The 26,273-nt window shown below is 40.4% G+C and overlaps 3 protein-coding genes across 4 annotated transcripts; 1 reads left to right on the top strand and 2 right to left on the bottom strand.

The window, feature by feature from the left end:
* Positions 1 to 1,879: 1,879 nt before the first annotated feature.
* On the bottom strand, positions 1,880 to 3,521 carry mos (v-mos Moloney murine sarcoma viral oncogene homolog). The gene has a single exon (XM_035142297.2). It carries the CDS (start codon positions 3,431 to 3,433, stop codon positions 2,420 to 2,422), a length of 1,014 nt encoding a protein of 337 aa, XP_034998188.1. The 5' UTR covers positions 3,434 to 3,521; the 3' UTR covers positions 1,880 to 2,419.
* Positions 3,522 to 8,051: 4,530 nt separating this feature from the next.
* plag1 (pleiomorphic adenoma gene 1) lies at positions 8,052 to 21,206 on the bottom strand. The gene is made up of 3 exons (XM_035142296.2): positions 21,078 to 21,206; positions 15,022 to 15,378; positions 8,052 to 14,815 (listed from the first exon to the last, which is right to left on the bottom strand). The coding sequence occupies exons 2-3, from the start codon at positions 15,267 to 15,269 to the stop codon at positions 13,627 to 13,629; spliced, it is 1,437 nt and encodes a 478-aa protein (XP_034998187.1). The 5' UTR covers positions 15,270 to 15,378; positions 21,078 to 21,206; the 3' UTR covers positions 8,052 to 13,626.
* On the top strand, positions 20,552 to 26,023 carry chchd7 (coiled-coil-helix-coiled-coil-helix domain containing 7). Of its 2 annotated transcripts, none has more exons than XM_035142299.2 (4): positions 20,552 to 20,686; positions 23,281 to 23,331; positions 23,453 to 23,551; positions 25,649 to 26,023. In XM_035142299.2, exons 2-4 carry the CDS (start codon positions 23,287 to 23,289, stop codon positions 25,751 to 25,753), a joined length of 249 nt encoding a protein of 82 aa, XP_034998190.1. In that variant the 5' UTR covers positions 20,552 to 20,686; positions 23,281 to 23,286; the 3' UTR covers positions 25,754 to 26,023. The 2 variants fall into 2 exon arrangements, with proteins under 2 accessions (XP_034998190.1, XP_034998189.1); XM_035142298.2 differs by lacking the exon at positions 20,552 to 20,686 and adding an exon at positions 21,543 to 21,843.
* The last annotated feature ends 250 nt before the right edge of the window (positions 26,024 to 26,273 follow it).

The raw sequence follows: 26,273 nt of genomic DNA on the forward strand, positions 1-26,273 counted from the left end.
GCTTTTTGGCAATGCACACCAACAGTTTGTTTACAGACGGCGCAATGAAGCCTACAAGGAAAAGAACACCCTACCAACAGTTAAGCATGGTGGAGGATCCATAATGCTGTGGGGCTGCTTTGCTGCATCTGGTACTGGATGCCTTGACCGTATCACAGGAATCATGAAATCAGAGAATTATCAAGAGATTTTAGAGCGAAACGTCCTACCCAGTGTAAGAAAACTTGGTTTGAGTCGAAGATTATGAGTCCTCCAGCAAGACAAAGACCCAAAGCACACATCCAAAAGCATGCAGGAATGGTTGAAAAGGAAAAAATGGACTGTTTTAAAATGGCCAGCAATGAGTCCTGATCTCAATCCGATTGAAAATCTTTGGGGTGAGCTGAAATCTGCTATTGGGGAAAAGAACCCTGCAAACGTTCAAGAGCTTGAACAAATTGCAAAGGAAGAGTGGGAGAAAATACCAGCTGAGAAGTGCAAGAAGCTTATAGATGGCTACAAGAAACGTTTGGAGGCTGTCATCACTGCCAAAGGGTGTGCAACCAAATATTAAAGAGGGGTGCCGTTATTGCTGCACATGATGTTTTTTCTGTTTCTTCTTTGAAATTACAATATGCAAGTTGAAAAAACAATTTTCTTTGTTAAATTACTTTGGACCTCCAATTAAAAGATCCTGATGATATAAATTTGGTACATTTCCATTTATTTCTGAAGATATTGTACAGGTTATGCAAAAAATGAAGGGATGCCAATAATGGTGAGCAGGACTGTATGTCCTCAATAAAGGGGAGTGAGACCCTGATGACCTTCTCAGCCATCCTTGTGACATGTTGTAAGGTCTTTCTGTCTGACACACTGCAGCTACCAAACCATGAAGGGATGCATCAGGTGTGTGGCTGAGTCCAGGACACATCCTCAGTGATGTGGATTCCAAAGAAGCTTGGTTTTTTGCTGCTGCCCCTCTCCATAGAGGAGCCGCTGATTTGTAGTGGGGAATGCTCAGTCTTTGACCTGAAGACCAGCTGTTGCACCACTGCCCTGTAAGATGTTTCATCGACATTACTGACGAGTCCTACTAGTCATCTGCAAATTTGATGAACTGGTTGGAGTTGGATTTGGTAACGCAGTCAAATGTAAGCAGAGTGATTGGCCACAGACTGAGCACGCAGCCTTGAGGGGCCTCTGTGTTCAGTGGGATGGTTTGTGATGTCTTGGTGCCACAACAGACTGTTTGTGGTCTGTCTGACAAAAAGTCAAAAATTAATTTGCAGAGGGAGCTTCTTAATCAGCTGCTGTGGGATGATAGTCAATGAACAGTATTCTGGCACTGGTTGGCAGCACAGTATGCAAATTGGAACAGAATTTGCGAGGAGGAGAATAGCGGATCTTTGGGCTAAAAACATGGTGTAAATGATGCCGTTTCGGGCCGACGGACACTCGGAGGACACCACAGGAGCAGTATGGAGGCAGGTTCTTTTCCTTCGGTTGTTTTTTTTAACGTTTGAAGAAGTGTTCACCCTGATGAAACTCAAGAAGTGTTTTGTGGACTCAAAACACTTCACCCACCCCTCCATCGGCATAGTGGTGAGTAGATAGAGTGAATTTTTATTTTAATTATAACTTTAAAACACATCTATCCATTCATCATCTCTCTCCTATACGTTTATGTGGGAGCTGGATCCACCCTCGCTGACATTAGGCAAGAGGCAGGGTAAACTGGACAGGTGATGACCAGACAACATGATGTGTTAAAGAGCTACGAAGCAAAACACATGTATAGTATAAAACAATTTTAATGAAAACCCATCACACTTAAATCTCAGTACAATCATGGTGTCAAATAAAACTCAATTCACATCTGATTCCATAACTTAAGAAATAAAACAAAGTCTGAACTTTCACAGCAACTAAACACCAACTCCTTTTATACAGTTAGTGGTATGTAGTGATAAGTAGTGATGGCAAACGGTAATCTCTAACCTCTCAATATAAAATGTAGTTTGAACATTAAATGAACCAATGGGCCGAATCGCATTTGTTTTCTTCATAGTACAGAAGAGATCTGCCTTCTCTCAACACACTAACCCCATAGGAACAAAGTGCAGCAGTTGTTTAATCTAAATACTTAAGATGAGAATGAGGATTTTTACACTATCAGACTCAACTGTGTCATTGCGCTACTTAAACTGAGCTCATACTACTCAGCAAACGCACAATACATTTTACAGTTGCAACAGTATTTACTGAGGCACACGTGCCATGTTGGCAGATATCAATAATGCTACACCTTTTCAATGGGATTCGGCGTGAAGGTGGGTCCACTGCTTGGTCCTGAAAAGCGACTAAAACGTCCCTAACCCCCCCACACTCCATCAAACCCTCAGCGGCCGGTTCATGTCCACCAGTGGTAAAAACCGAGTCATATGTGGGAGCGCACCTGCTCCAGGTACGGCAGCAGCTCTTGAGCACTGGGCCTGCACCTGGCCTCTCCGCTCCAGCACCGGCTCAACAGAGTCCTGCACAGCCGCCCCTGCTCCGAGCGGAACACCGGCAGGTCCTGGACCGACGGCCGCAGGTTGTACGCCACCACCGCATAGACCACGTGCTGCCGGTCGCCGGTGTAGGGCTGCTCCCTGGTGATCAGCTGCCACAGGGTGATCCCGAAGGAGAAGATGTCCGCTTTAGGAGACACCTCCTCGCCCTTCAGCAGCTCGGGGGCCCTGTGCGTGTACGTGCCGCCCATGTGGCTCAGGAGGGGGGCGATGCTGCTCGTCTCACAGCGACGGTCCACTTTGAGAGAGCAGCCGAAATCCACTATTTTGCAGACGTCTTCACTGGACACCAGCACGTTGGCTGGTTTTATGTCCAGATGCACAATGCTGTGCGAGTGAAGGAACCGCAGGCCGTGCGCGATGTCTGTGGAGTACCTGAGCCAGCGGTCCTCCCCCAGCTCTGCACAGCCGTAGATGATCTGTTGCAGATTTCTGCTCCCAACAAACTCCATGAGGATCGTCCCGATGCTGCTCTCGTCTTCGAAACCCGCCGGCACGCAGGTGGTGGCCGCGATGACGCGCACGACGTTTCTGTGGCGCAGGTGTGCCGCGTTCAGCTCGGCCCAGAAGCTCTGTCGGGAGGCCAACTTGTTCTTTGCGCATTTCTTCACTTTCTTCAGCGCCACGGTCTCCCCGAGGTACTCCACCTTGTAGACGGAGCCGAATCCCCCGGAGCCCACAGGCTGCATGCACCGCAGCTCCTTCCAGTGGATCACAGAGGACCAGAGCCGGCTGGCCACCCTGCCGTGCAGCCGCTGGACGGGGACCTGCAAGGTGGAGCCGTGCGAGTGTTTGGCCAGCGGGCTGCTGCAGGTCCCGATGTCCAGAGAGGGGTAGAAGTCTTTAGGGAGCAGGCGAGTCACGGGGATCGGGGAAGGCATCGTTGCAATCTGAAGTCTGCCGCTGACTGAACAGCAGCTCTTCACTGCTTTTCTGCACACGCACAAACACAGCCGCGCAGCCACACTGCCACTTAGTGTTGTGGAGTATGTAATGCTTTCTATTTGGGTTCAACGGGTTCATCCCAATGGTTCAACTCAGTTTACGCAGTCTGCAGCAGGGGAGGACGGGTAATATGAGCCACTTTTTGCATTCTGTTTGAGGTGAAGCACAATAATATTTATGTGTGTCCAAAAGTAACTACCGTGTGCATGCCACTGCTACATCAGCAGCTTACTGGACAACTTTGTACAGTGTACAGTTTGAGAGGTGGACAGAGATTTGACATTGTTCAGCATGAGGCTGGGGGAGGGAGCTCCACTGGGAAACATGTAACACAGCTCAGAGCCTGTATTTGTCCTGCTCAGTGTGTTTCACTGAGACTTTCCCAGAATGCATCTACAAATGATCACATTCTAACAACTACGTCAGTCCATAACAGTGTTGATAACACAGGACAGGGCACAATGTGCTGCATCATCTGTCTGTCTGTTCATGATAAACGGTGTCACTCTGAAATTCGGTTCCCCTGCGAATGATCCCTGAAACTTCAAAATAGGCTTTGAGATGATCTGCAGTGTCTTTGTTCTGCACAGGCCAAGCTGTGCTTAAGATTTGACAACAGCGAGGGCAAGAGGGAGAATTACTGAAGTGTACGGGGTAAGATATAGTGTGGCTCAGTTTGATTTCGACTCAGAGACAGCTAAACAGGTCTGTGTACACATCATCTGCCATGCTGTTAGAGAATTGATTCTTAATGGGTTTGTTTAGACTCACCATATGATCAAATTAACCAATGACTTCAACATAAATATAAACACTATGTGGAAAAGATTTGACTATTAGGTTTTCCTGTAGGACAGTAAAGAAAACTTAGTATACAGTATGAGCAATGCATTACATTTCTTACAAGTTCTGTTATCGTATGATCTATACCCAGTCTACTTGAATTTAATACATCTGAATTGTTCAGTAAAACATTGACTTTTAGGATTGGTTCACCTCAACTTTTATAAAACCACTCTCTAAAACACACAAGCCAGGAACATGTATACAGAGTTCAACGTCGAAAAGTGAAGACGTGTGAAAATGTGTGTGTGAATGGGTGAATGGCAGAAACCTGTAGTGTAAAGAGCTTTGAGTGGTTATTAAGACCAGAAAGTGCTAAATAAATACAGACCGTTTACCATTTTATCAAGAAAAAATCTGCCAATGGGAAGTGATAAATTTGCTCTACTATAAAATTCTTAATGTGAAGCAGGAGACTCGGTTCTGTCAGTTTGATAGCAGTCATTTGCAATCAGTAAAAATAAATGAACAAACTTAAATGAATGTCATTTCATAAGATTCTGAAATCAAGAAATTGTGTTAGTGGCTTTACTTTTAAAATAAGGAAAATAATCTTCTTCCCCTGCTCGGCTGATTTGCGAACCATTGTTATAGCTTGTTCCTGGTTAATATATGCTCAAGGTTTGCTGGAATACCTTATGAAATCAAAGTTAGATATATTTTCTTAAAATCTGACCCTAAAAGATATTTTACTTTCTTAAAATTCCTTTTTTTTAATGTGAACTACACGGTGAATAATGTCTGCTAAACTGTAATGAGGAAACAAGTAAGTAAGTAAGGTATAAATAAGTGACGAATGGTTAAAAGACACACTGCACACCTTTAGTGATGTGACTGTAATGAAAATATCTATATGTTCTGCTCCATTGTTGTTGAAAAAAAACTATTAAAAATGATTAAACTGGCATTTCCTTTCATCACCCTACACACACACATATTTAGACCCAGTCTAACACACAGTAATCATTTCAGCTTTGACTTTTTGAGAATCCACTTAGCTATATATATTATATATTATTTATATTATTAGGCTACCTCACAGTAACAATAGTTAGTTCACATGGCCTGGTGTGAATGAAAATCCCCCAATGAACCACCGACTTTCACAGATACAAATCAGGAGACAAAATCACAATGGTAGACATGTTTAAAGAAATGATCAGACATAGTGACAGTTGGATCCTTCTCTTATGTTTATTAAACTTTCATTACATTGTGTAAAACACTGGAGTTTATGACTGCAGGCCTTCTCCCTCATAGCAGCAAGGTATGTAAATCCAATCAGGTTACTCTGCCAGACAATAAATAATCTGCCTCTTTGGATGATGTCAATGTTTCAAACACAATGGATAAAAGCTGCAGCATTAATTTTTATTTTACACAACCTATAAACATATACATATATATTTACTTATATATATGTTTATGTGAAATACTTTGCCTATTTATAAAAATACAACAGTAGTTTGTAAAATAGATTTGAAGAAAAATATTGAGAATTAGCAATGAGTCCATCATTGAAACAGGATGGCATTATTGAAATGCAATGGATAACAAAACCAACATGGCTGGAATGCAGTTTGTCTCTGAACTTCCTCTGCTCATTTTGAACGGCATCACATGGAGTCGTGTTTCTCAGCATCAGCACAGATGTCTGCATCTCTGCTGAGTGCACATCACTCAGAGTTATCTCCCACCATGACTCCGATTCCAAATATCAAAACACAAGGGTGGGTAGGGGGACGAGGGGGGAGACGTGTGGGGGAATTTACAGGCAAGTCTGTAAAAAGACTACAAAAATCACAGTACAATGAAATATATGTAGCTATATAGTACAAACAGGCACACACATGCCAACTGTTCAGCTAAACTGGATACTTTGTTTGTACAAATGATACATTTAATAACTAGAAAAGAGGTCTGTAGCACCTTAAGGAGCTTTAGAAGTATGTTAGCAGCTTGATCCAAGACCAAAATAAATTGCAGTATTGCAGTGTTTCTTACATACACATTCAATAAAGTTCACTGGTACCAATGAAGCTTATATAAAAGTTTGACATGATTTGCTAAATGTCTGTGCCTCTCACCGAAGAGCATCTCCTGTCTCTGGTTCCCACTCTGGAACACATAGTGTTTTTACTATGTCTTTGTCAAGGACAGTTTAGTTTAGCTTTAGAATCATGAACTTGATCTGATACCCGACTCCAATGAGTTTAGATTTTATTTACTTTCAATTTTGATCCACATTTTGTTGATTTTAATTCTCCCCCATCAAATCTCTGGATTCTATCATACAACCATAAATTAAGGCAAAACTGCACTTAGCTGATTGTACAGTTGGCCTTTATGCAACAACTTTCAGAGAAAAACCTCTAGAAATCAAGTCATATTTTTTCATAATGTCACACTTAGGTCAAATGATGATAGAAGAGGGCAAAATCACCCCTGGAGTTATTGAACATATATCTTGTTTGTCTTTTTAACAATTACTTTAACAAGATGATACAATTAACGGCTAAATAACTGTCCGTTTAAGCTTCATTATTGCCTGTGCTCTCACTTAACCTAGCGGTTTTAAAAGTCAAGAAGGCCTTCTGAAAAACTACACCAACAAAAATCTCCTAAGAGTATATAAAAGCCTCCTCAGTGAGACACACAGAACACTTGTGCAAGTAAAGCAAAATGACACTTTGATAGGAAAAACACTGTCAAAATTGTACCTGTAAAAATAAAACATTTATATTGTATTTACATGTTATTGTTCTCTGAAAGAGCTAAATATATATCTATAGTATAATAAAGGTTTTAGACAAAAAGGATTGTAGGAAATGAAGGCATTCAATTCAAAAAGTGCTATTATTACTATATATAGTACATGTATACGTATATGTATGCATATATATACGTATACATATATATGTAAAAGAGAGGGAGAGAGAGGTTTGCTAGTTACACTCTTAAAATCTCAAACCTTGACAAGATAAAAATAGCAAAGTTCCATAAATGCTTTGCATTACACATTCAACTCTATATTTCACACAAGCCAGAAAAATATTGACTCTATTCATGTCTCATCAAGTCCCATCATTCACAAAGAAAACAGGGGAGCTTAACACTTCTAGTTCATCATCATTTTTAAATCCTGGAGCACAAAAGCAAGATGAGTATGTGAGGTAAATGATAACACTATTGGGTTAAATATATGTATCAAACATTTCATGTAACTCAGATGCACCATCTGTTAACTGCTGCAGTGGAAGGGGAAAATGTTTGCAATCGGTGATGTTCACATTTATAGTGTGCAGTCCAATGTGTCTTGAATAAAGAAGACAAGTGTACAATGATCTTTCTGTTCTACAGATAAAACGTAAAACGTACAATTGTTGTTTTGTGGAACAATGTACATCAGCTTCACCTTTGTCACTTTTCATCCTTCAGTAATGTTGTAGTAGGGCTGGGTATTTACTGAAATGTGTCAATATGATGATACAGGTCTACATTCTATATTTAGTTCACTCTTTTAGCAGTATCTCATGGCCTTCATCGGCAAATTGACCTTGCTCAGTTCATATGTAGTTTGCTCACTTCTCATCATGTGACCAAAGTATGGAGCTTTGGTCAAATGACACATTTTCATTGTCAAACCTTAACTTAGTAAAATACAGTCTAGAATTAGCAGCTAATCAAAACTGAGCTTTCCCATTAGTTTTATGATGCACAGTCAGTACTGTGAAAAATATTTGCCTCCTTCTGATTTCTTCTATTTCTGTAAATTCGTTACACTTAAATGTTTCAGATCATCAAACTAATTTTAATATTAGACAGAGATAAACCAAAGTAAGGATAACATATATATTTTTTAAATGACAATTTCATTTATTGAAGGAAAACACTGTCTGGCCTAATGGGGAAAAGTTATTTGACCCCTCAGTTTCTAAATCAACCAATCAGCCAAACCCAGGCATGGTTACGGAATTTCTTTTTCAATCTAAACATCTGGCTCTTAAAAACCAACACATGATGCCATAAACTAAAGAAATTCAAGAACAGATTTGAAACAACGCCATTGAAATCTATCTACTCTGGAAAGGTTTCAGAGCCTTTGCTAAGGCTCTGGGACTCGAACCACGGTGAGAACCGGTATCTACAAAGAAAGACAACTTGGGACAGTGGTGAACCTTCCCAGGAGTGGCCGCCCTTCCAAAATTCCTCCCAGAGCGCTTCAATAACTCATCTAGGAGGTCAAACGCAGTCGGATTATGCAGCAGGACAAGGATCCACAGGCCACAAGCAAGTCGACCTCAGAATGGCTCAAAAGAAATAAAATAAAGTCAAAGTCCTGACTTGAATCCAATTGAGATGCCGTGGCAAGAAATTAAATGCACACGTCATGCTCAAAAACCCACCAAACAATTCGAGTGGGCCAAAATTCCTCACCAGCGATGTCAAAGACTCATCGCAAGCTATTACAAATGTTTAGTGCCTAGGGTGGCACAACCAGTTATTAGGTTTTGGGGGCAATTCATTTTTCACATGGGTGATTTAGGGTTTGAATAACCTTCAATAAGTGAAATGACCATTTAAAAGTAGCATTTTTCGTATACTCATGTCTATATCTTAAAATTATTCGGCTGATTTAAATACAACAAATTAGCAAAAACTAGAGAAATAGGGCAGGGGCAACTATCTTTTCACAATTTGATTGAAATCAGAAACTAGTTCAAAGAATAAGTCATGATGATTATGTGCTACACAAACATTTCAGTTGATGACCAGCCCCACTGGGCTGGCTACTGATTGCGAGCACAAAGTAAAGTGTATAACAACAGGGACTACACTCATGAGCCCATAGATAACACCTCGATAACACAGACACTTGAACCTACCCTAACACTTGTGACCTCAGCATTCTATGTGACCATTCTATGTCTACACGTGCGTTACTTCATGATTCAGAGTTTTCCTGATTTCCAGTAACAGGCTGTGACTCTCAGGTGTCTGTCATACTGTCAGACCTGAAATTTTGCCCAAGGTGATGAAAATAAATCACAAAGTGATGTCCAGAGTGCTGAGCCCACAAATGAGGGTGACACAAATCAAGCAACTTTATAGGAGCAAAAATAGCTGTAGCTATTAAATGCAGCTCTACAGCCATTAGAAAATCTACATCTAAACACAGTCAATAGAGGTAATGGCAGTTGCTAATGCCATGTCAAAGCAGTGCATCAGTGTTGACGGTAGTTTACTGTTTGATTCTGTTTGGATTTTGATAGCAAACATCTCCGGGGAACCTTTTTCACGTTATAAATCAGTATCTGTTTGTTTCGACTCACCATTGATGGTGTATACTTTTTTACATGATCTGAATAACAACATTCAAAACCAAAAACTCCACATGTCCACATTCCAGCGTCTTTACAAATGTTGGAAACAGAATCTCGAAGTTTCAAAGTGAAAGCTGAAGTTATTTACATATGTAATACTAACCTGTGGAAAACAATGTAAAAATATATCTGTGATCTGTTCAAACACAGCTGTTCTTTATTCCTTTATTTTCCCCTCACCCACATTGATTGTAAATGTCAGCAAACAGCTGATATGTTAAAGTATTTCCTGAAAAATAAGGCACATCTGCTTGAAATGTATGGTTTGAGTGTGACTGTGTCCAGAGTGATGACTGAGCAGCGACTGACTTCATGTTGAAAGAAGCTAAGGGGAAATAGGCACTGATGACTGAGGGCGCATCAGAGCTGAACAACAGCTACAGCTCATGTCCTGAACAAATTAGCAGTGAATGTCATGTTGGATGGAGCTTTGATACATACAGCTTCAACTCTAACTTCAACTATAATTCTGTCAGTTAACAAATGCTTCAGATAATGCTAAAAAACACTCCTCCTCCTGGTCGGTGGTGGAAGCCCTTACTGACTGCAGGTAATAGCTAACGTTTAAATAAGAACAACAGATGATGAACACACCCAAATATAATGTCCCTTAAAAAGATTGATTCAAGCTTATTTTTTAAGTTTTGAAATTAAAGATGTAATTCACATAAATCATAAAAAAAAACATCTTCCCTCAAGTGGTCTCTATCCATGTAGATAGATTTGGCTTGGTTGGCCCAGGTTTTGACACCATATAATGAAAGTAAAAAAAAATCCTATAATAGGAATTTTGTCAATACAAGGTTCATCGGCTCAAATCTTTTGGAGTAGAAGCACAAGTCTCAGAGGCAAAACTCTGTCCATGGATAGATAAGGCGGTGGGGACAGCATTTAATATGATCTATCAGTGAATGTGTGTCTTTCTCTATCAACATATTGAACTGCATTTGAAATGACAGTCCTTTGTAAGGCTTTACAGGAAAGACTTCTGAGACAGCTGATTTAAAAGAAGCATGCTTTGGCCTAATGAACTTTATGTATCTTTAATCCAGGGAATATTAGCTGCGAATCCCAGCCCTTTTCCAGTTATGTCCTGCTTCACATTCAAACAGTTCTATATATTTAACCTAGGATCTACCCAAAAACCACTAAAGTCCTCCGTCACCCACCAGTAAGCAGCTTTGCTCGTACAAATGCCTTTCTAGAGGGAAAGGCATTAAAGTTAAAGGATGGGACAATGTTGACTATTCAGGTTCAGTAACACTTAAAAAGGTAGCAGACTCTTTGATATACACCACACAGTTAAAGAACGCAATTCATTCCTGAAAAGTTTTTTTTTTTAGCTTGTTGGCTCACAAAGTAACACTTTGATGTTAAATGACCAATGGTGAATCAATGATTTACAAGATGATACAAGTAACACTGGAAGCTAATGTAATGTATATGTGAATAGCCCACTTTATAAAACTCAGATGAACCTTAACAATGATTAAGTTTACGAAATAATGTTATAATGTATTTGCTACAATCTTGTTGGATATGCAAATATAATTGCCAGCTGATTTCCACATAAAACCCGCAGGACTAAAATATCTTTTAAGTTTCCATGTTAATCTAAATATGAAGTGGAGCCGTACAAGAGGAAGTGAGAACTTGTGGCAGTGGACGGTTGACATCAAACTAGTAACCTGATTGTGAACAGTAAAATGTTTTGGAACTTTTTCAGGCTTTAAATATGGAATAACCACCAGGCGGTGAAACATTCACTCATAAATTATTTCCTCATTTGCCTGTTTCACATCCCATTCCTTTGACTAAATCATCAAAATAGCAGCAAAATGTGGCAGCTTCACATAACATTTTATGGACTTCATATATTCTCGAGGAGTTCCATATTATTCCACACTGGGTGAGAAAAAAACTTAACTGGCATATTTAATGACTATATTCTACACCTAAGTCTCTAACATATAGAATGGTGAAAAATATTTGGTAAACAGAGCACATCCTTTCATATATTTGCCATTAATGTGGGTATTGGTCATTTCATATATTGAGGTTCAGAGAGTTGTTGCAGTTTTTTCAAAGTTGGGGCGAGTGGGAAGCCTGTGAAAATATTTCTATTCCTTATAAAAAAATGTTTAAAGCAGAGTATCAAATTCAGCCCCCTGCCCACCTTAATCATTTTTCGCAGTACCTAATTTGAGTCTTAATGTTAATTTTCAATTCTGTGATGATGAAATACAACGGTTCTTCTGGATCTTTTGCATCCAAATCCTGACTAAAGGTTTCAGTCCAACATTGAAAAAAAAGGGCAGTCCTACCAACTACACTTCTTAGAAGTCTATCTCCTTCTAAATGCACATGCCATGACTACAGACAGGAAGGACGTGAAGATGATAGTTTGTGTTTTTTTGCATTAATAACTTTCATGATTCTTGGGGGTGCTTGCTTTGTGGTATTTGACATTTTGTAATAACCTTTGAAAAAATAAGACATAAACCAAACAAGGGGAGCGTCTCAGTAGACAATCAAACTCATCACAATTCAGTTTTCTATGTGGAAACTGGTGCTCATTAATGACTTAATACTTATATGACTGATCTCACCTCTCCATCTCACCTCTCCATCTAGGTATACTATATTTTTGTGGTGGAATGGGTCTTTAGAGGGGATTACAAGAGAATGACAGCCCTTGGTGTTTGTACTGATGAGTTTACCTCCAAAGCGCTGTCTGTGATTGGGTGTCTTCAGTTAGGGGGCGGTGGAAGATAAACCATAAAAGACACATTTCAACTTTTGTGAAATATCCCCTGTCAGAGAATTAGGAGAACATTTGACCAGAAAATCTATCGACTACGAAAATGAATTGTAAATCTGTAATGCTGCCGTTCAGTAGTTCCTACTCAGTACCTTGTGTTTGATCATGTGAATGTGGATGAACTTCTTTTTATAGATTGATCAAAGGACCAGCCGGATGTTTTGCATGTTAAGCTTTAACATTACACTAGAAATATTTTATTTCTCAATGTATTTAATTTAATTTCCTAGAATTTCACTTGATTCCATCTACATTAGCTTAGTTGTGTGTGTGTGTGTGTGTGTGTGTGTGTGTGTGTGTGGGTGTGTGTGTGTGTCTAAAGCAATGCAAATTAACAAAAACATACCAAAACTACAGACTGGTCCTTTAAAATCATGATTTAAAACAGAGGTAACATGATGCTTGACAGCATCAGATCGTTCAAAGTGTTCAAATGAAAAACATTATGAATTTCAGAATCTGCATACGAAGCTCATCTATGTCATTCATCTAAGTGAAAGTTCCTCTAATTCACCTTTGATCTCTTTTTGCTGTGTCAGGTTCACATTACTGCAGAAAAATGGTTATACTCCAGCGTATGTTGCGGATTTTTGTACTGATGATGGTGATGCAGTGCACAGAGAAGTGCTGCACTGAAATCTATTAAAGTATGAACCTGAGCTGTGCTGACCTGTTTGTCAGAGCTGCTGCTTGCGCTGCAATTTAAGATCTAGAGGATCGTTTTTCTGCTGTTAAATGAACACATCACTAGGGAATCGTGGTGATTAGCCAACTTAAATAAAACTGATAGGGGCAAAGAAGACATCCTAATAGTTGCCATTAGAAAACGGACTAAACCAAACCTTGTGTGGAGAGCTCTGTGTCTGTGTGTGTTGTCAGTGCTCATCATTATGTGTCTGCTGCATGTGTTACTGTCTGCACATGTTGTTATATTTCAAGGAGGACGTTTCTAATATCACCAATCATGTGTTACTGGCATCTTGTTTCAGTGTCTCTCTGCCTGTGTGGTTGTGTAGCTTGACATGCATGTCAGTATGTGTGTGTTAAGAGTGCATGTGTGCAATTTGCAGTACATACTGGATCACTGAAAAGCTTGGTGGAATCGGGGCAGTGTGGTGGGTGTACTCAGGTTGGATATGAAGGAGGAGGGGAGCCCTTGAAGCGGCGTCTCTGCAGCCTCTGGGCCTTCAGAGGACTGGGGGGGCAGCTGGACGAGAGGTGTGGGCTCTTCGTTGGGTTGATAGGCAACACCCTGCCCCCCGCTGCCCCCTGCCTGGTTGTACGGAGGCCCATTGAGTGGAAGGAAGTTGAAAAGCTGTGAAAAGTCCATCAGAGAGGAGGATGAGGCCAGAGAGTCACCTGCAGTGGCTGCTGCGACCGAAGTGGACATTTTGGACAAGGACACTTCCTCGCTCGCTCCTTCCAGCCCGCCAACTTGAGGCCCCAAGTCAAGTTTGGAGGAGGAGAGTTGGGGTTCTTGGGCTGCAGACGATGAGGAGGGCATGCTGCTCTGCAGCTCCATCAGGTAGGTCTCCAGTTCTCCCTTTAGATTCTGCTCCCGCTCCTGTGAGGAGACGGTGTATGAGGTAAAGTTGGAGCCCAGCGGGTACTTTAAAGAAAAGGGGTGTGTGGGGGTGGGGAAGGGCTCTGTGTCCAGGACGGGGCCTGTGTACATGTTGAGCTGGTGGAGCCTTGGCGTCAGCATTCCAGGGAGTTCACCCTTGATGTCCCCAGAAGCCAAGTCGTAGACAATAGGCTCCAGCGAATCAGCTGGCTCAGTTTTTACCCTCAGCAGCTCCTGGGGGTGGCTCTTCTTCATGTGACGTGTCAGGTGGTCCTTCCTACCGAAGCGCTGGGCACAGTATTGACAAAGGAAGTCCTTGCGTCCGGTGTGCACCACCATGTGGCGTCGTACGTCTTTCCGGGTATAAAATCGCCGCTCACAATGCTCGCAGCGATGCTTTTTCTCTTTGGTCCCGCCAGAGGACTTGCCAGCATGTGTTTTGAGGTGCTCTAGAAGAATCCCGGTGCTAGGAAATGGCTGCAGGCACACTTGGCAGGTGAGATCTCCACTGTTGGCAGCGTGGAGGGCGAGGTGGCGTTTGAAGCCCAGCTTGGTGTTGTAGCTCTTGCCACACTCCTGACAGGTGAATGCCTCCTTGTATGGGTCATGAGTGTGTAGATGATTCTTTAAGTGATCCTTGCGGTGGAACATTTTCTCACAGTATGAACACTTGTGGTTTTTTTCTGGCGAGTGAGTTGCCATATGCCTTGGAACACAAGACAGATTGTATAAGCAATCAGAATTCTTGCAATCATGTTTTAGGTAGGCATGCTTTACATTATACATACACATACGACCTGTGAACTAGTATTCATCAACACATCATTCTGATTACTGCAAAGCACTATGTTACCAAAGATAAAGAGAAAAGAGACATGCTGCAGCCTGCTATATACTGTTGCTTGTCTGTACCGTAGCAGCTTGTATTTGGAGACGAAACCCTTGGTGCAGTCGGGGTGGGAGCAGCGGTAGGGTCTTTCTCCTGTGTGAGAATACGAGTGCACCTTTAACTTCTCCAGACTGTTGAACGCCTTCTGACACTCCTGGCAGGGGAAGTTCTTCTTCGGCTTCCCCTCGGCTCTCCTGCGCCTCCCTGTGGGTGGCGTGAGCTTGGCTTTCTCCAAGATGTGGTCACGGTGGCCCTGGGTCCCTGTAGCCATGGCACCTTAAGGCAGACCAGCTACATGGACAGAGACAGAGTGCCCAACTAGATCTGATGCAATTATTCTATCCAGCTTTATGTGCTCAACATCGTCCGGACTCAGGGGCCTGAGAGAGAGAGACAGACAGAGAGAGAGTGAGTTATTTACTACACGTATCATCGATGGAACCATGAGTGCTGGTCTTAATATCCCATAAGCTCAAATGATGATACCTGCATGGGAATTGGATTTATGTAGCAACAGTAGCAAGTGACATTCAGTGAGGTAAAAATATAGTAAGTAAAGAAACAGCTGAAATAGCTGTTTCTTCAAAAGTGCAGTTTTATACAGTATAACCCCAGTTGCTGAATCTACTCACCACAGTGATTAAAGTGTGTAAAATGTTATTCCATTGTTATATTTATCTAGTTATATCCTTTTCTTCTAATATCTTAGATATTATGTCTTGTTTGGTTATGTATTGTTTATTCCTTATAGGTCCAGTGTGTAGGATGTATTGGCATCTGGTGGTATTCAATCAACTGAATACCTCTCACCCCTCCATCCCTAGGCACATAGATTTAAATTTGAGGTCCAGATAGAGACAATTTCCTGAAGCAAAGGTCTACAACATCATGATGTCTAACTAACATGATTTAGGGCAATATATATTGAAATATTGATGTATCAACATCTGTGTATAGTCAACATCTAACCGTCAAATCAGAATAAAGTATAATGCAATAATATTTTAGCAAAAGAACAGCAGAAGAGAAACCAAACCCTCAATGAAGGTAGGCTACATAACAAAACACCTTTCTGTATAATGCAAAACAGTTCAACAGCACCACAAAAATAATCATACAGCTGAATCAACACCTCTTCATGTATGTTTCAACTTAAAAAACTAGACAGCATTGTATTTACATGGTGTGCATGGTAATTCAATGAAGACAGTGAGACAGCTGATAACTGTCTCTGCACATCAACATCAAGGGTTCGGTGCAGTTGTCCCTCTGTGAGCCGTCAGCTGACACAGAACCCTCGATCTCATATGAAGGATTACTATATGCTACTTTGGCTTTCCCAAATATGTACTTGGGTAAAACCAATGGCCACATTGCACTGTTGAAAAACACTCAAGAGCTAGAGTGGGCCGTCCACCGACCAGAAGTTTGGTGATTCCATCCCCGGCTCTGAACCCCAAATTGCCACCTAACTGTGAAAAAAAGTGCATTATATATTATAATACAATGGGTGTGAATGGGTTAATGTGGCTTGTAGCTAAAAGCACTGAGTGGATGATAAGACTAGAAATGTGCTGTATAGTCCATTTACAAAATATAGTCCATTATACTATATACATATAGATGAGGTTTTAGTTGCCAGTATGGTAAATATGTTACATTTAGCAGATATTTGGTAACAACATTTTGTGACTTGACAGACCCAACTAAGTTCAAAATCCTAAGGTGGCAACCTGTTTCAATCGACACATGTTTGCTGTTGTAGTAACTAATAGTGTTTAAACAACATTTCTAAGAGGTGGGGGGGGTTTAATTACTGTTCATGTCCTGCTGCTGTCAGGTGGCAGCAAACAATAAAGCAGCTAAAAGTGAAGACTTTGATTCAGACTGAGAGCAGGTGTAAATGTTTTAATTTATACAGCACTTATTGCCAAGTGCGCTACAATTTACCACCCACCATTCACACTTATTTTGTTTCTCTGTGGTTTTATGGTAAAGAATTAACGGCCACATTAAATAAATTGGGCCAACATTAAGAGCAAAGCGTAAAAAGTTTAGGTTTAGGAACATGTCATCCATCAAACGGACATATTTCCATTCCCCTACAAGTGTGCATTCACACTCACACACAGACACAGACGCACACACACCTCTATGTGAAACACACCATCCAGACAAAATATTATACCTAGCTTATTGAAATATTGTAGTGTTAGTAGTTCCATCATATAGAGTACTTTTCTTGCAGCTCTGGTACATGTCACTTCCTTGGAAAATGTCCACATTTCATTCTATGCACAACAATGAACAAATAAAAAAGACTACAAGGAATATGATCCAGACCATGAGACAACTGAAGAGGGATCTGATCAGACTGTTACCTTCCAATCAAAGACTCCGAATTTCACGTTGTTTTAGATTCAAGGAATAGTAAAGAATCAGGAAGAGTTTAGAGATGATGCTGTGTGCATGAGGGAGGAGGAGCAGAAACAAACATTGACCACCTTGATACAGTACAATGCTTCTATCACATACTTTTACTCAGATGTTTTTATAAATAAGTCATGATGTTAAAAGTAATGTTAAATACAGTTTTTGTCACTGATATACACATTTCTACGGTGTATCTATGTGCAGCACTTTTTCTATCTCACATCACTCATACACTTCCAGCACAGCCATCAGAGGCAATTTGGAGTTCAGTATCTTGCCCAAGGATACTTCAATATGCAGAACGGTGGAGACTCGGATCGAACCGCCGACCCTCTGGTTAGTGGACGACCCGCTCTACCACTTGAGCCAGATTAGTTTATCGGGAACAAGTTCATTCTAATTATTTGAATGTGATACGTTTTGAAATCTGGTGAACTGAAGAAATGTCCATGATTTTATATTTAATATGTCACTATGTGAGACATGATAAATTGTTTGTATGTACTGACTATTTAAATGATTGTTTGTTTATGGAGGTTACTGTCACATACACATGTAAAAGAATCACTGCATGATGGCTCTGTTTCACAACATCCTACATGTGTGAGCCTACAATGCTTTTGTAGTGTGGATGGAGGTGAACCCAGGTTGGAAGCAGAAGACATTCAAGAGGAGGCTTTTCCTGGAGGAAAGCCTTGGTGATGCTTCTTATTCAAAGGTGCCAACACTTTCCTCAGACACCAGCGTCTGCTGGATAGATGAGGGACAAGATGAAAGAGACAGTAGAAAGAGGTTTACACGCTGTGCACAAAGAGATGTAAAAACTATGATTGTATGCCTAAATTGCAATACACTATTTGCAAGGCACCTGGAAAAACTATCCCTAATGGTCACACACAAAAGTGACTTTATCACCATGTAAAGGTTGACAGATTTACATGTTTGGGTTTTCATATTTAATACCCTGAGATTCAGCGGATTCAGAATAAATATCATATTTACTGAATACATACGCTGAAGAATGTGTCCCAGTCAAACTTGTTTTAACATTAATCTGGTTAACTCCTCTGAACTGAAATCTGGGATTCCCAATATGCACAACAAAATTAAAATAAACTAAGATGAATGATTTACTCATGTATTTCAGACAAAGACAATTTCTGAAGCTCTTATCTCAACCCAAACAAGTTTTAAAAACACAAATACATGAAACTGTACAGGAAACGATGACATCTGTCATCATACATTCTCAGATTCCATTATTGAAAATTCACACAACACTAAAAAGTCACAAATTATCAGCTATCAACTATAAGATATTAAAATAGATTGTCACTCACTAGAGGGCATATCCTACACATGATTGTTCAGGTATTATAGTAGTAAATATAAAAGAAAAAGAGAAATAGCCTAATAACCTGAATTATTTATTTGTTAAAGAATTTAAAAACAATCCTGGATCTGCCCCTTAATCCACACTAACATTTACTAACAACTACTAACCAAGTTTCAGTAGTTAACCAAACAAATAACCAACAAGCCAACAAACACTTGGATGAAAACAATCTCCTTGGCTGAATTATGTATGTATATATTATTTATCTATATTGGTTTTAATTCATACATTTCTCCATGCAGCAGATAGCCCATCATTTCTTGTCCCTAAATCTACTCTGGAAAGGGTTTATGTGTCAGTTATTAACTGAACAATCTCCTTTAGCTTGGAATCAATCTTTGAGCATCTTGCTATTGAAGAGTAATCACAAGAGGTGATTCCTGCATGTCTAGCAGAAATGAACTCAATAATAAAAAAGAACTACACTTCTATTATGTAATAATTAATTAATTATGAATAACTAATTGTTCCTCAATAAGTGCTTGAAATTCTAAAGAGCTGAACAATTTCACATCTGTACAAATCTTAAGCAAAGAAAACAAATCTTATAATTTTGTTCTCATTACTTAGCAATGTTAATCATTAATCATAATCATTATTATAGCACATATTGTGTAATTCATATTTTGCCTGGGCAAAAGGTGCAGTTCTTGCAGTATGATCTTGCCAATAACAACAACAATAATCATAATAACAACAATAGTAATAATAATAATAGTTTTCAGCTGATGGTGTGATTAACTGTATGTACTAATAATTTATCAAAAGAGACAGAAACAGCTTTTTTTCTTCCAAATTCTAATACTTTGAGTTCAAATCTTTTAAAGTAAAAGTGTAACATAACTCAATGTTTCAACTATAAAGTTCATGTTAATCTTGCGACAATATAAGATATTATACATACATGCATATAGATCCGGGAATAGTTGTGATTTAGCAGAAAACACACGTTCAAGACATCAGCAGCATTAAAGTGCAAATACAACAACCAGGACAAGAAAGACATCAGCTTCAAACCAGGTGCATTTACATTAAACTGTGGCACCAGTAACCGTTCAGTATGGAAACGACTGCAGATGGAAATCATACCATAACAGCTGCAGAGTGGCTGCATGTCACATGGTGCGTGGGGACGGTTTAAGGTGTAGGACAGGTGTAAACAGAGACACGAGCCAACACTGACAACACACTTCCTCCCAGGAACTGTCTCAAGATCTACTTTCTCACCGCCGACACAAACACACTGGCCACAACAACTAATGTGCGACAGGAGAAGCTCCGCAGCGTTGAAGCATGTGAGGACGAGCAGCTCGTGTTTACAGCTCAGTGCTGACATGACAGGCTCCTATACACTGAGATATGCGCAGCAGCAGCTTTACACTACGGGCACATCTTGTAAAGAGCAACTCCCAACGTGCTCGCTGCAACCTGCCACAGCAATCACACTGAAACACAAGTTGACTTTTGCTACTAAAACAAGCTGTGTGCCTGTGTGCCTGTGTGTGTGTGTGTGACACGTCGGGCGCAGGCTGCACACGCACATCTTCAGCATTTCATAATTAGTTTGCCTGAAGATCTACCTCCATTTTGCTGCTTTATTTACAAGCCGTGTCTTGTTTATTAGCCTCCCGGTGGGTCGCAGCCCAAGTGTCAGCCGTGTGTCGCCGGGATCAATAGCTGCAGAGGATGGAAACGCGATACAGTTTGGAGACTAAAAGTGAAACAGCATGACAAGAGGAGTGTAGCCGCTACATGCTCGCATTCGGCGATATAGTTTTGGAAATGAGATGCTTGGATCGATAAGGACGTGCTGACACCGTCTATGATGAAGTGTGTAGCTGTATCAGGCAGAAATAAACGTGAGTGCACACAGCAGGAAAAATGACAGAATTGCCGAATCCGTGTGCGCCTGTTGCTGTCGGCGAGCACCGCACTGCCGCTGTTTTTATATTAAAAAATAAACTGTGTGGAGGCTATTTCCAACTTTACACAACTTCCCTCCTTTCCACCGATCCCCGTGCTCTTCAATGTTCGTGGACACTCACCGTGACACTAATATCACCAGTGACACAATTTATTTTAATTTTTTTTTCATTACTTGTGCCTCCCTAGGTTTTCTCTGTGGTCCCAAACTGGGTACTGATTAACACAAACTTTTTCCCCAGCTCACCCCTCTCTCATAATTTAAATAACCCCGATATTTTAATTCAAGAACTGTGTAACCGTTTACTTAATTTACATCAAACTTACCCCGGACGCTTTAACATCCTTTCTGTTGAGTTTTTCTTCACTTTCAACTATTTTCCGAATTTTTAATAATTTTTTTCTCATATTTTTTGCTAGACGCGGCGGGCCTGAAAATTGTTTGCTTTCCCCTCTTTCGAGCAGCCATTGTGTATGCGCTGCGATGCAACCGCACTAGGCTTTAGCCACGCCCACCGAAAGTCCCGCCCCCGCGTGCTTTTTGATTTGTGCAGGGCGCTGCCACTCTCACCTCCATGTCCGCCACAGTCCCTTTTAATAAAACTCATTTTGTGGACTTGCTGCACGCGCTGTCAATCGTTTCAACTTGGTTTCGTCCAAATTTCAGCGATAGGAAAACCATCATGTCTGCCAAGGAGTCCTATTCGTTCGGTGGATTGTCAATCTACGTGGTTGGCTTTCAGAGGTGGCCATTGGCTGGCGTCGCTGTCAGTCGCCGGTGACGGAGCGGGTGATTTTCCTGGTGCGCTGTTACATCAACGAGACTCGTCTCGAGCATGACGGGGAGGCTACATGCTATGGCTCGTGTAGCTCTGCTAGTTAGCTCCATGTAGAGTAAAGCTGTCCGCTGGCGTCGCGAAGCAGGCGCCTAGCTAGCTCTCCGCAGGGACAGCTGTACATGTCCACATCTCCCCCGGACACAGGAAGCGGGCATTTAGCGTGCTCTTTTAAAAACCCGGATAACCTTCACTCGTGAGGACACACGTCCCGCTTACGATTCATTAGCCCGGATAACAGTTAGCATTTATAAAAGGTAGGTGTTGTGTAGCTGTATCCCATTCATCTACCTTTCCAACAGTTGTGAAACGTGGCTACATGTTTGGTAACACTGAATACTGAAGGTCAGCCACGGTACTGTGTGTGCTGGGGGGTGGTGAGGGTTCACCTCTGGTTTATGAATGAAAATATTTTCCACTAAAGGAACAGCAGCTTTTCACTCAGTCACACAGTTTATACATCAAGATGAGGGCATTTCAATAGTAATAATAAGTGTGTGAGTCAGTGTCATTTTGTCTTTTACTTTGAAGGACAACGTGCTTGTGTGTTTGTGTTGTATAAGCACCATGTGTGTCATGTAACTTAATATGACACAGTTTTGAAATGATTTGTTTTAGCATCAGGTAGAACAGATTGTGATGTGTTTTCTCACTGTACATGAATTAAAGAGTGTATAATCTGTTGTCATGGGACCTGTCTGAAATGGGAATGTAAACAGTAGAAAATCAGTGTAGTTGGGTTGAAGTTACTGACAAATGTTAATTTTGATAAGATACATCAGTGTTTGTGTACACGTTGGCTGACAGTTAGCAAGAAACTGCAGTACAGAAAAGCCCAAAACCTGACGGGGGGATACATCCGAGACATGGCATGAAATTAGTGAAGAGATGGAGAATGGAATGCAACAATGGTCCCTGTCTTTTTGTTGTTGCAGTTTTTGGTCAGCACCCCAAAGGCCCAAGGTCACAACGGTTCCCCTCGATTTGTCATCTTCACTACTTAGCAAAACATTTAGAGTTTTATTATCAGAAGGACTGCTGCAGGTTTCTGTAATATCTGTATTTGATACTCAATATACTTGCAGCTTAAATATAAATACCCTGCTTCATGGTGACATCATCGAATGTGTGGTGGTGACCAACCCACCGTCCAAGGCACATAGATCAGTCACTTTACTGTGATGTAAAACAGAGTAAATAACTTTCACTCAGGAGGAACTGACAAAAAAACATTAAGTATCAGACTCAAGATCTGAATATACAAATTAATGAATTTATTTGTGTATGCACTCAGATTAATACATTATCTTCAATGCATTTGCTTCTATAATAAAATATATAATCTACTTTCACTGTCAACTAAATTCTAATAGCTCTGCTCTTGATATTCTTTTGGTGCATCAGCCAATGGTTTCTGTGAATTTGTTTCTTCTTTTTCAGATGAAAACTAATTCTTTATTTAGTTAGTAAAAGGAAAGTAAAGTGCAAAATGACATTTAAATTTTTGATGTACATCTTTGATTGGTACCTTTGTGTCAATATAAAACGCGTATATATTTAATAAATTCAAATGAGCTAAGCGATAATCATAAAATGTATGCCACTAAACCTCAGTTAAGAATGACTCGCACAGAAAGCTGGACTCTACTTATGAGAAATGTCTTAGCCTTTACATATTGTCCGTCTGTACACAGATCCAGATGGAAAAGAAACTTCGGAACCAGGACATAAACCCATGCATCGAAGTAAGTTACTGACACTTACTGACATCCTGCATTGTGTCAAACATCCTCATACTGTTGGCTTATGACGTTCTCTCTAAATGTCTAATCCTTTTCTGTTGCTGCCAATGCTTCTCTTTTTCAGCAAAGTGATGCCTCCCGTAAGTGTTTGGACGTCAACAACTATGATAAGAGCAAGTGTTCGGCCTATTTCCGGACATATAAGGACTGTAGGAAATACTGGGTAAGTGTCTTTTCTCTAGCATCAAAGAAAACAAAGTAATTACACTGATTCGAAAAGAAATCTCAGCAAAACATTGTGCATGTAAATGCAGTTTGATAGCATCATCAGACCTCAGCTGTGATACTCAGTAGCCATACCTGTGGCTTGCTTAAGTGTAGTTCACACTACACAATTTTTAGCATGACCGGGTTCAATCAGCAGTTTGCAATTCCTGTGAGTGAAATGATTTGAGAAGCTTGCAGACACGACTCAGACTCTACTTGTTGCAACTAAATATCTACACAAGTCGGTGACAACTGCAGCCAGTCAGGGCGCACAGTGGGGTGATGGTGGTGAAGGTGCATGCAGTGTTGAGGTGCCTCCCTGACTTTTGCATATTGCGCTAAGTCCTGTAGAAATAAATGAAGTAGTAGGCTATGTTTAAGCATGAACTGCACAAAGCAAATTGTGAATGTCCACTGATTCATTTCTTCTACTCCAGCTTGATGTGTCATTCTGTTACCAGGTGAAAAGATCATGTAGTGTGTGACCCCTTGTCGTGGGTCAGTCATGTAGTGTGAACTGCACAGCAACAACTTTGAAAGACGTGTCCTCTGGTATAATGCTCAGCTGATAATGCTTGGGGAGACAGCAATGTTTCCCTCTTTGATGCTGCAAGACCAACTGGTTGGTCAGGACATCTGCACATTGAGGGGCAGAAGTCATGGAGGTGTCACGTGTTTGTCTGAAATGAGTGAAAGAGAGGAGTCTCAAGCATTAGTTCCTAATCATTTTTCACTAAAGCTTTTTTCAAAAAGACCCAAGTAGATCTCTTCAGTACTTTCACAAACTTGTGAGAAATCTCTAAAGAAAGATTTCCAGAGAAATGGCCAAGATAAAGTAACAGAGCAACATTTTACTTTACAGAGGAGATTCTTCTCATGTCAGATCTGTCCACAAAAAAGATAATTTTTCCTTGGCTCCCGAAATTGTTTTCTTATATTCCAGCCGTGATCAACAAGGAATTAAACCAGAGTCTCAAAGAAATGAACAGCAAGACCAGAGAGGCTCAATGGACTTGTTACATTTTACACTCATCAGTGAGGTTTAATTAATTGCAGATTGTTTGAGGTGCATAAGATTCACAAGTGACATTCAAACAGATGTGTGCAACAAATGACTCATTGTTAAATCCAGGAGGAGATTATCAACAGGTTTATTATGTTTATACATCTGTGACTTTTCTGTTGATTTATTCTGTTGTTATTTCAATAAGAAGTGGCCGGCTGTTTGATTCTTTATTTCAATACCTTTTAATCATGTATCATTATTATCAGCATCTAGGGTTTTAATTCCTCCACCCTTCAAATATGTTACAGTAACGTTAACTCGGAGTGAATTTTAACTGACTAACTACATTTTACTTCTATTTGAGTAGATTTTCTTCTAATTAACAATACTTTTACTTGAGTAGTTTTACTTCACACTACTGAAGATAACCATAATGATATCACTGCCAACATAAGCATTATTTTCCTAGACTTTTCCCCTGCTGTATTATTATTATTATGCTTAATTGTTACTTTACATCCTACCTCTGCCTGCTGAACCACCCTTCACCTGAATCCTCCTGAGGATTTGCTGCTATTGTTAATGCGTCAAATACTCTGGCTGGAATAATACTAAATTCTTGAGAATGCAGTTGGGTGATAAGATATTTCTCTCTCATTGATTGAATCGGTTTGCTAGCGTAATCATTTTAAGTTACAATTTCATTAAACATTTTTTTTTCATCCCTGGACCTTTGAGGTAACTGGTAAAAGAAGCAAATACAATGGGAATGAAGAATGGATTGGATTGCTCTTATCTTTTTGCTTTCCATATCTTTGTTGTGAAATCCATTTTGTTAAATCAAAATATGAAACAGTCTGAGGAGTATTAGTCATCATTTAAAAATTGACTTCGACTTTGTAAATTTGTAGCAAACGTTTACTGCTGCATCTACTTCCAGTGCGAGTAGTCATGCAATTTTCTCCTGATAATGGAAACCAATGGTATCAGCAAGTCAATTATGTAATGGCTTTCTAATTGAAGTCTTTTCTGTTTTTGTCCATGCAGCACAACGTAATGGTGGAGAGGAGAAGAAACGGGGTGAAACCTAACATGCCCACTGCTGCAGAGAGGCAGGAGATGCTGGCTGCTAACGGAGGCAAACTATACTGAGAGTCAGCAGGGTCACACAAAGACACTGGGAAGAGCAGTAGGCCCAGGAACCATGATGCTACGACACTGCAGTGGCTGGGTGTACACTGTGACTGATCTGTTCTCAAGCTCAGCTCGTGTTAAAGTGACGTCTGCAGATGGACTTTATTCTACAATAGAACTGAAAGGTGGAGTTACAGAGCGACCAGATATGAAATGGATTATGTATTGAGGTGATTAATGTGTCATGAACTGACACATAATGAAGAGAATTAAAGATCATTTAAAGCAGTTGTTTTTGTTTAATGAAAAAGTTCCGGGGCCTGTTCCAGAAAGCAGGTTTAACAAACTCTAACCATGGACCCATCTCAGCGATGGAGTGGACCATCACTGAGATGGGAACAGCTGTATGTTCACTCTGTTAAGTCCATGCATGCTGAATGCAAAAAGCCATAGTCAATGGAGCTTTGATATTATGACTAAATACAGAGAAGAGCCTTCATATTAATCCAGTTGAGCCCGAAATATAAATATGTGACCA

Source organism: Hippoglossus stenolepis, chromosome 19 (genome assembly GCF_022539355.2).
Source record: "Hippoglossus stenolepis isolate QCI-W04-F060 chromosome 19, HSTE1.2, whole genome shotgun sequence".
In the NCBI taxonomy this organism is placed as follows: Eukaryota; Metazoa; Chordata; class Actinopteri; order Pleuronectiformes; family Pleuronectidae; genus Hippoglossus; species Hippoglossus stenolepis.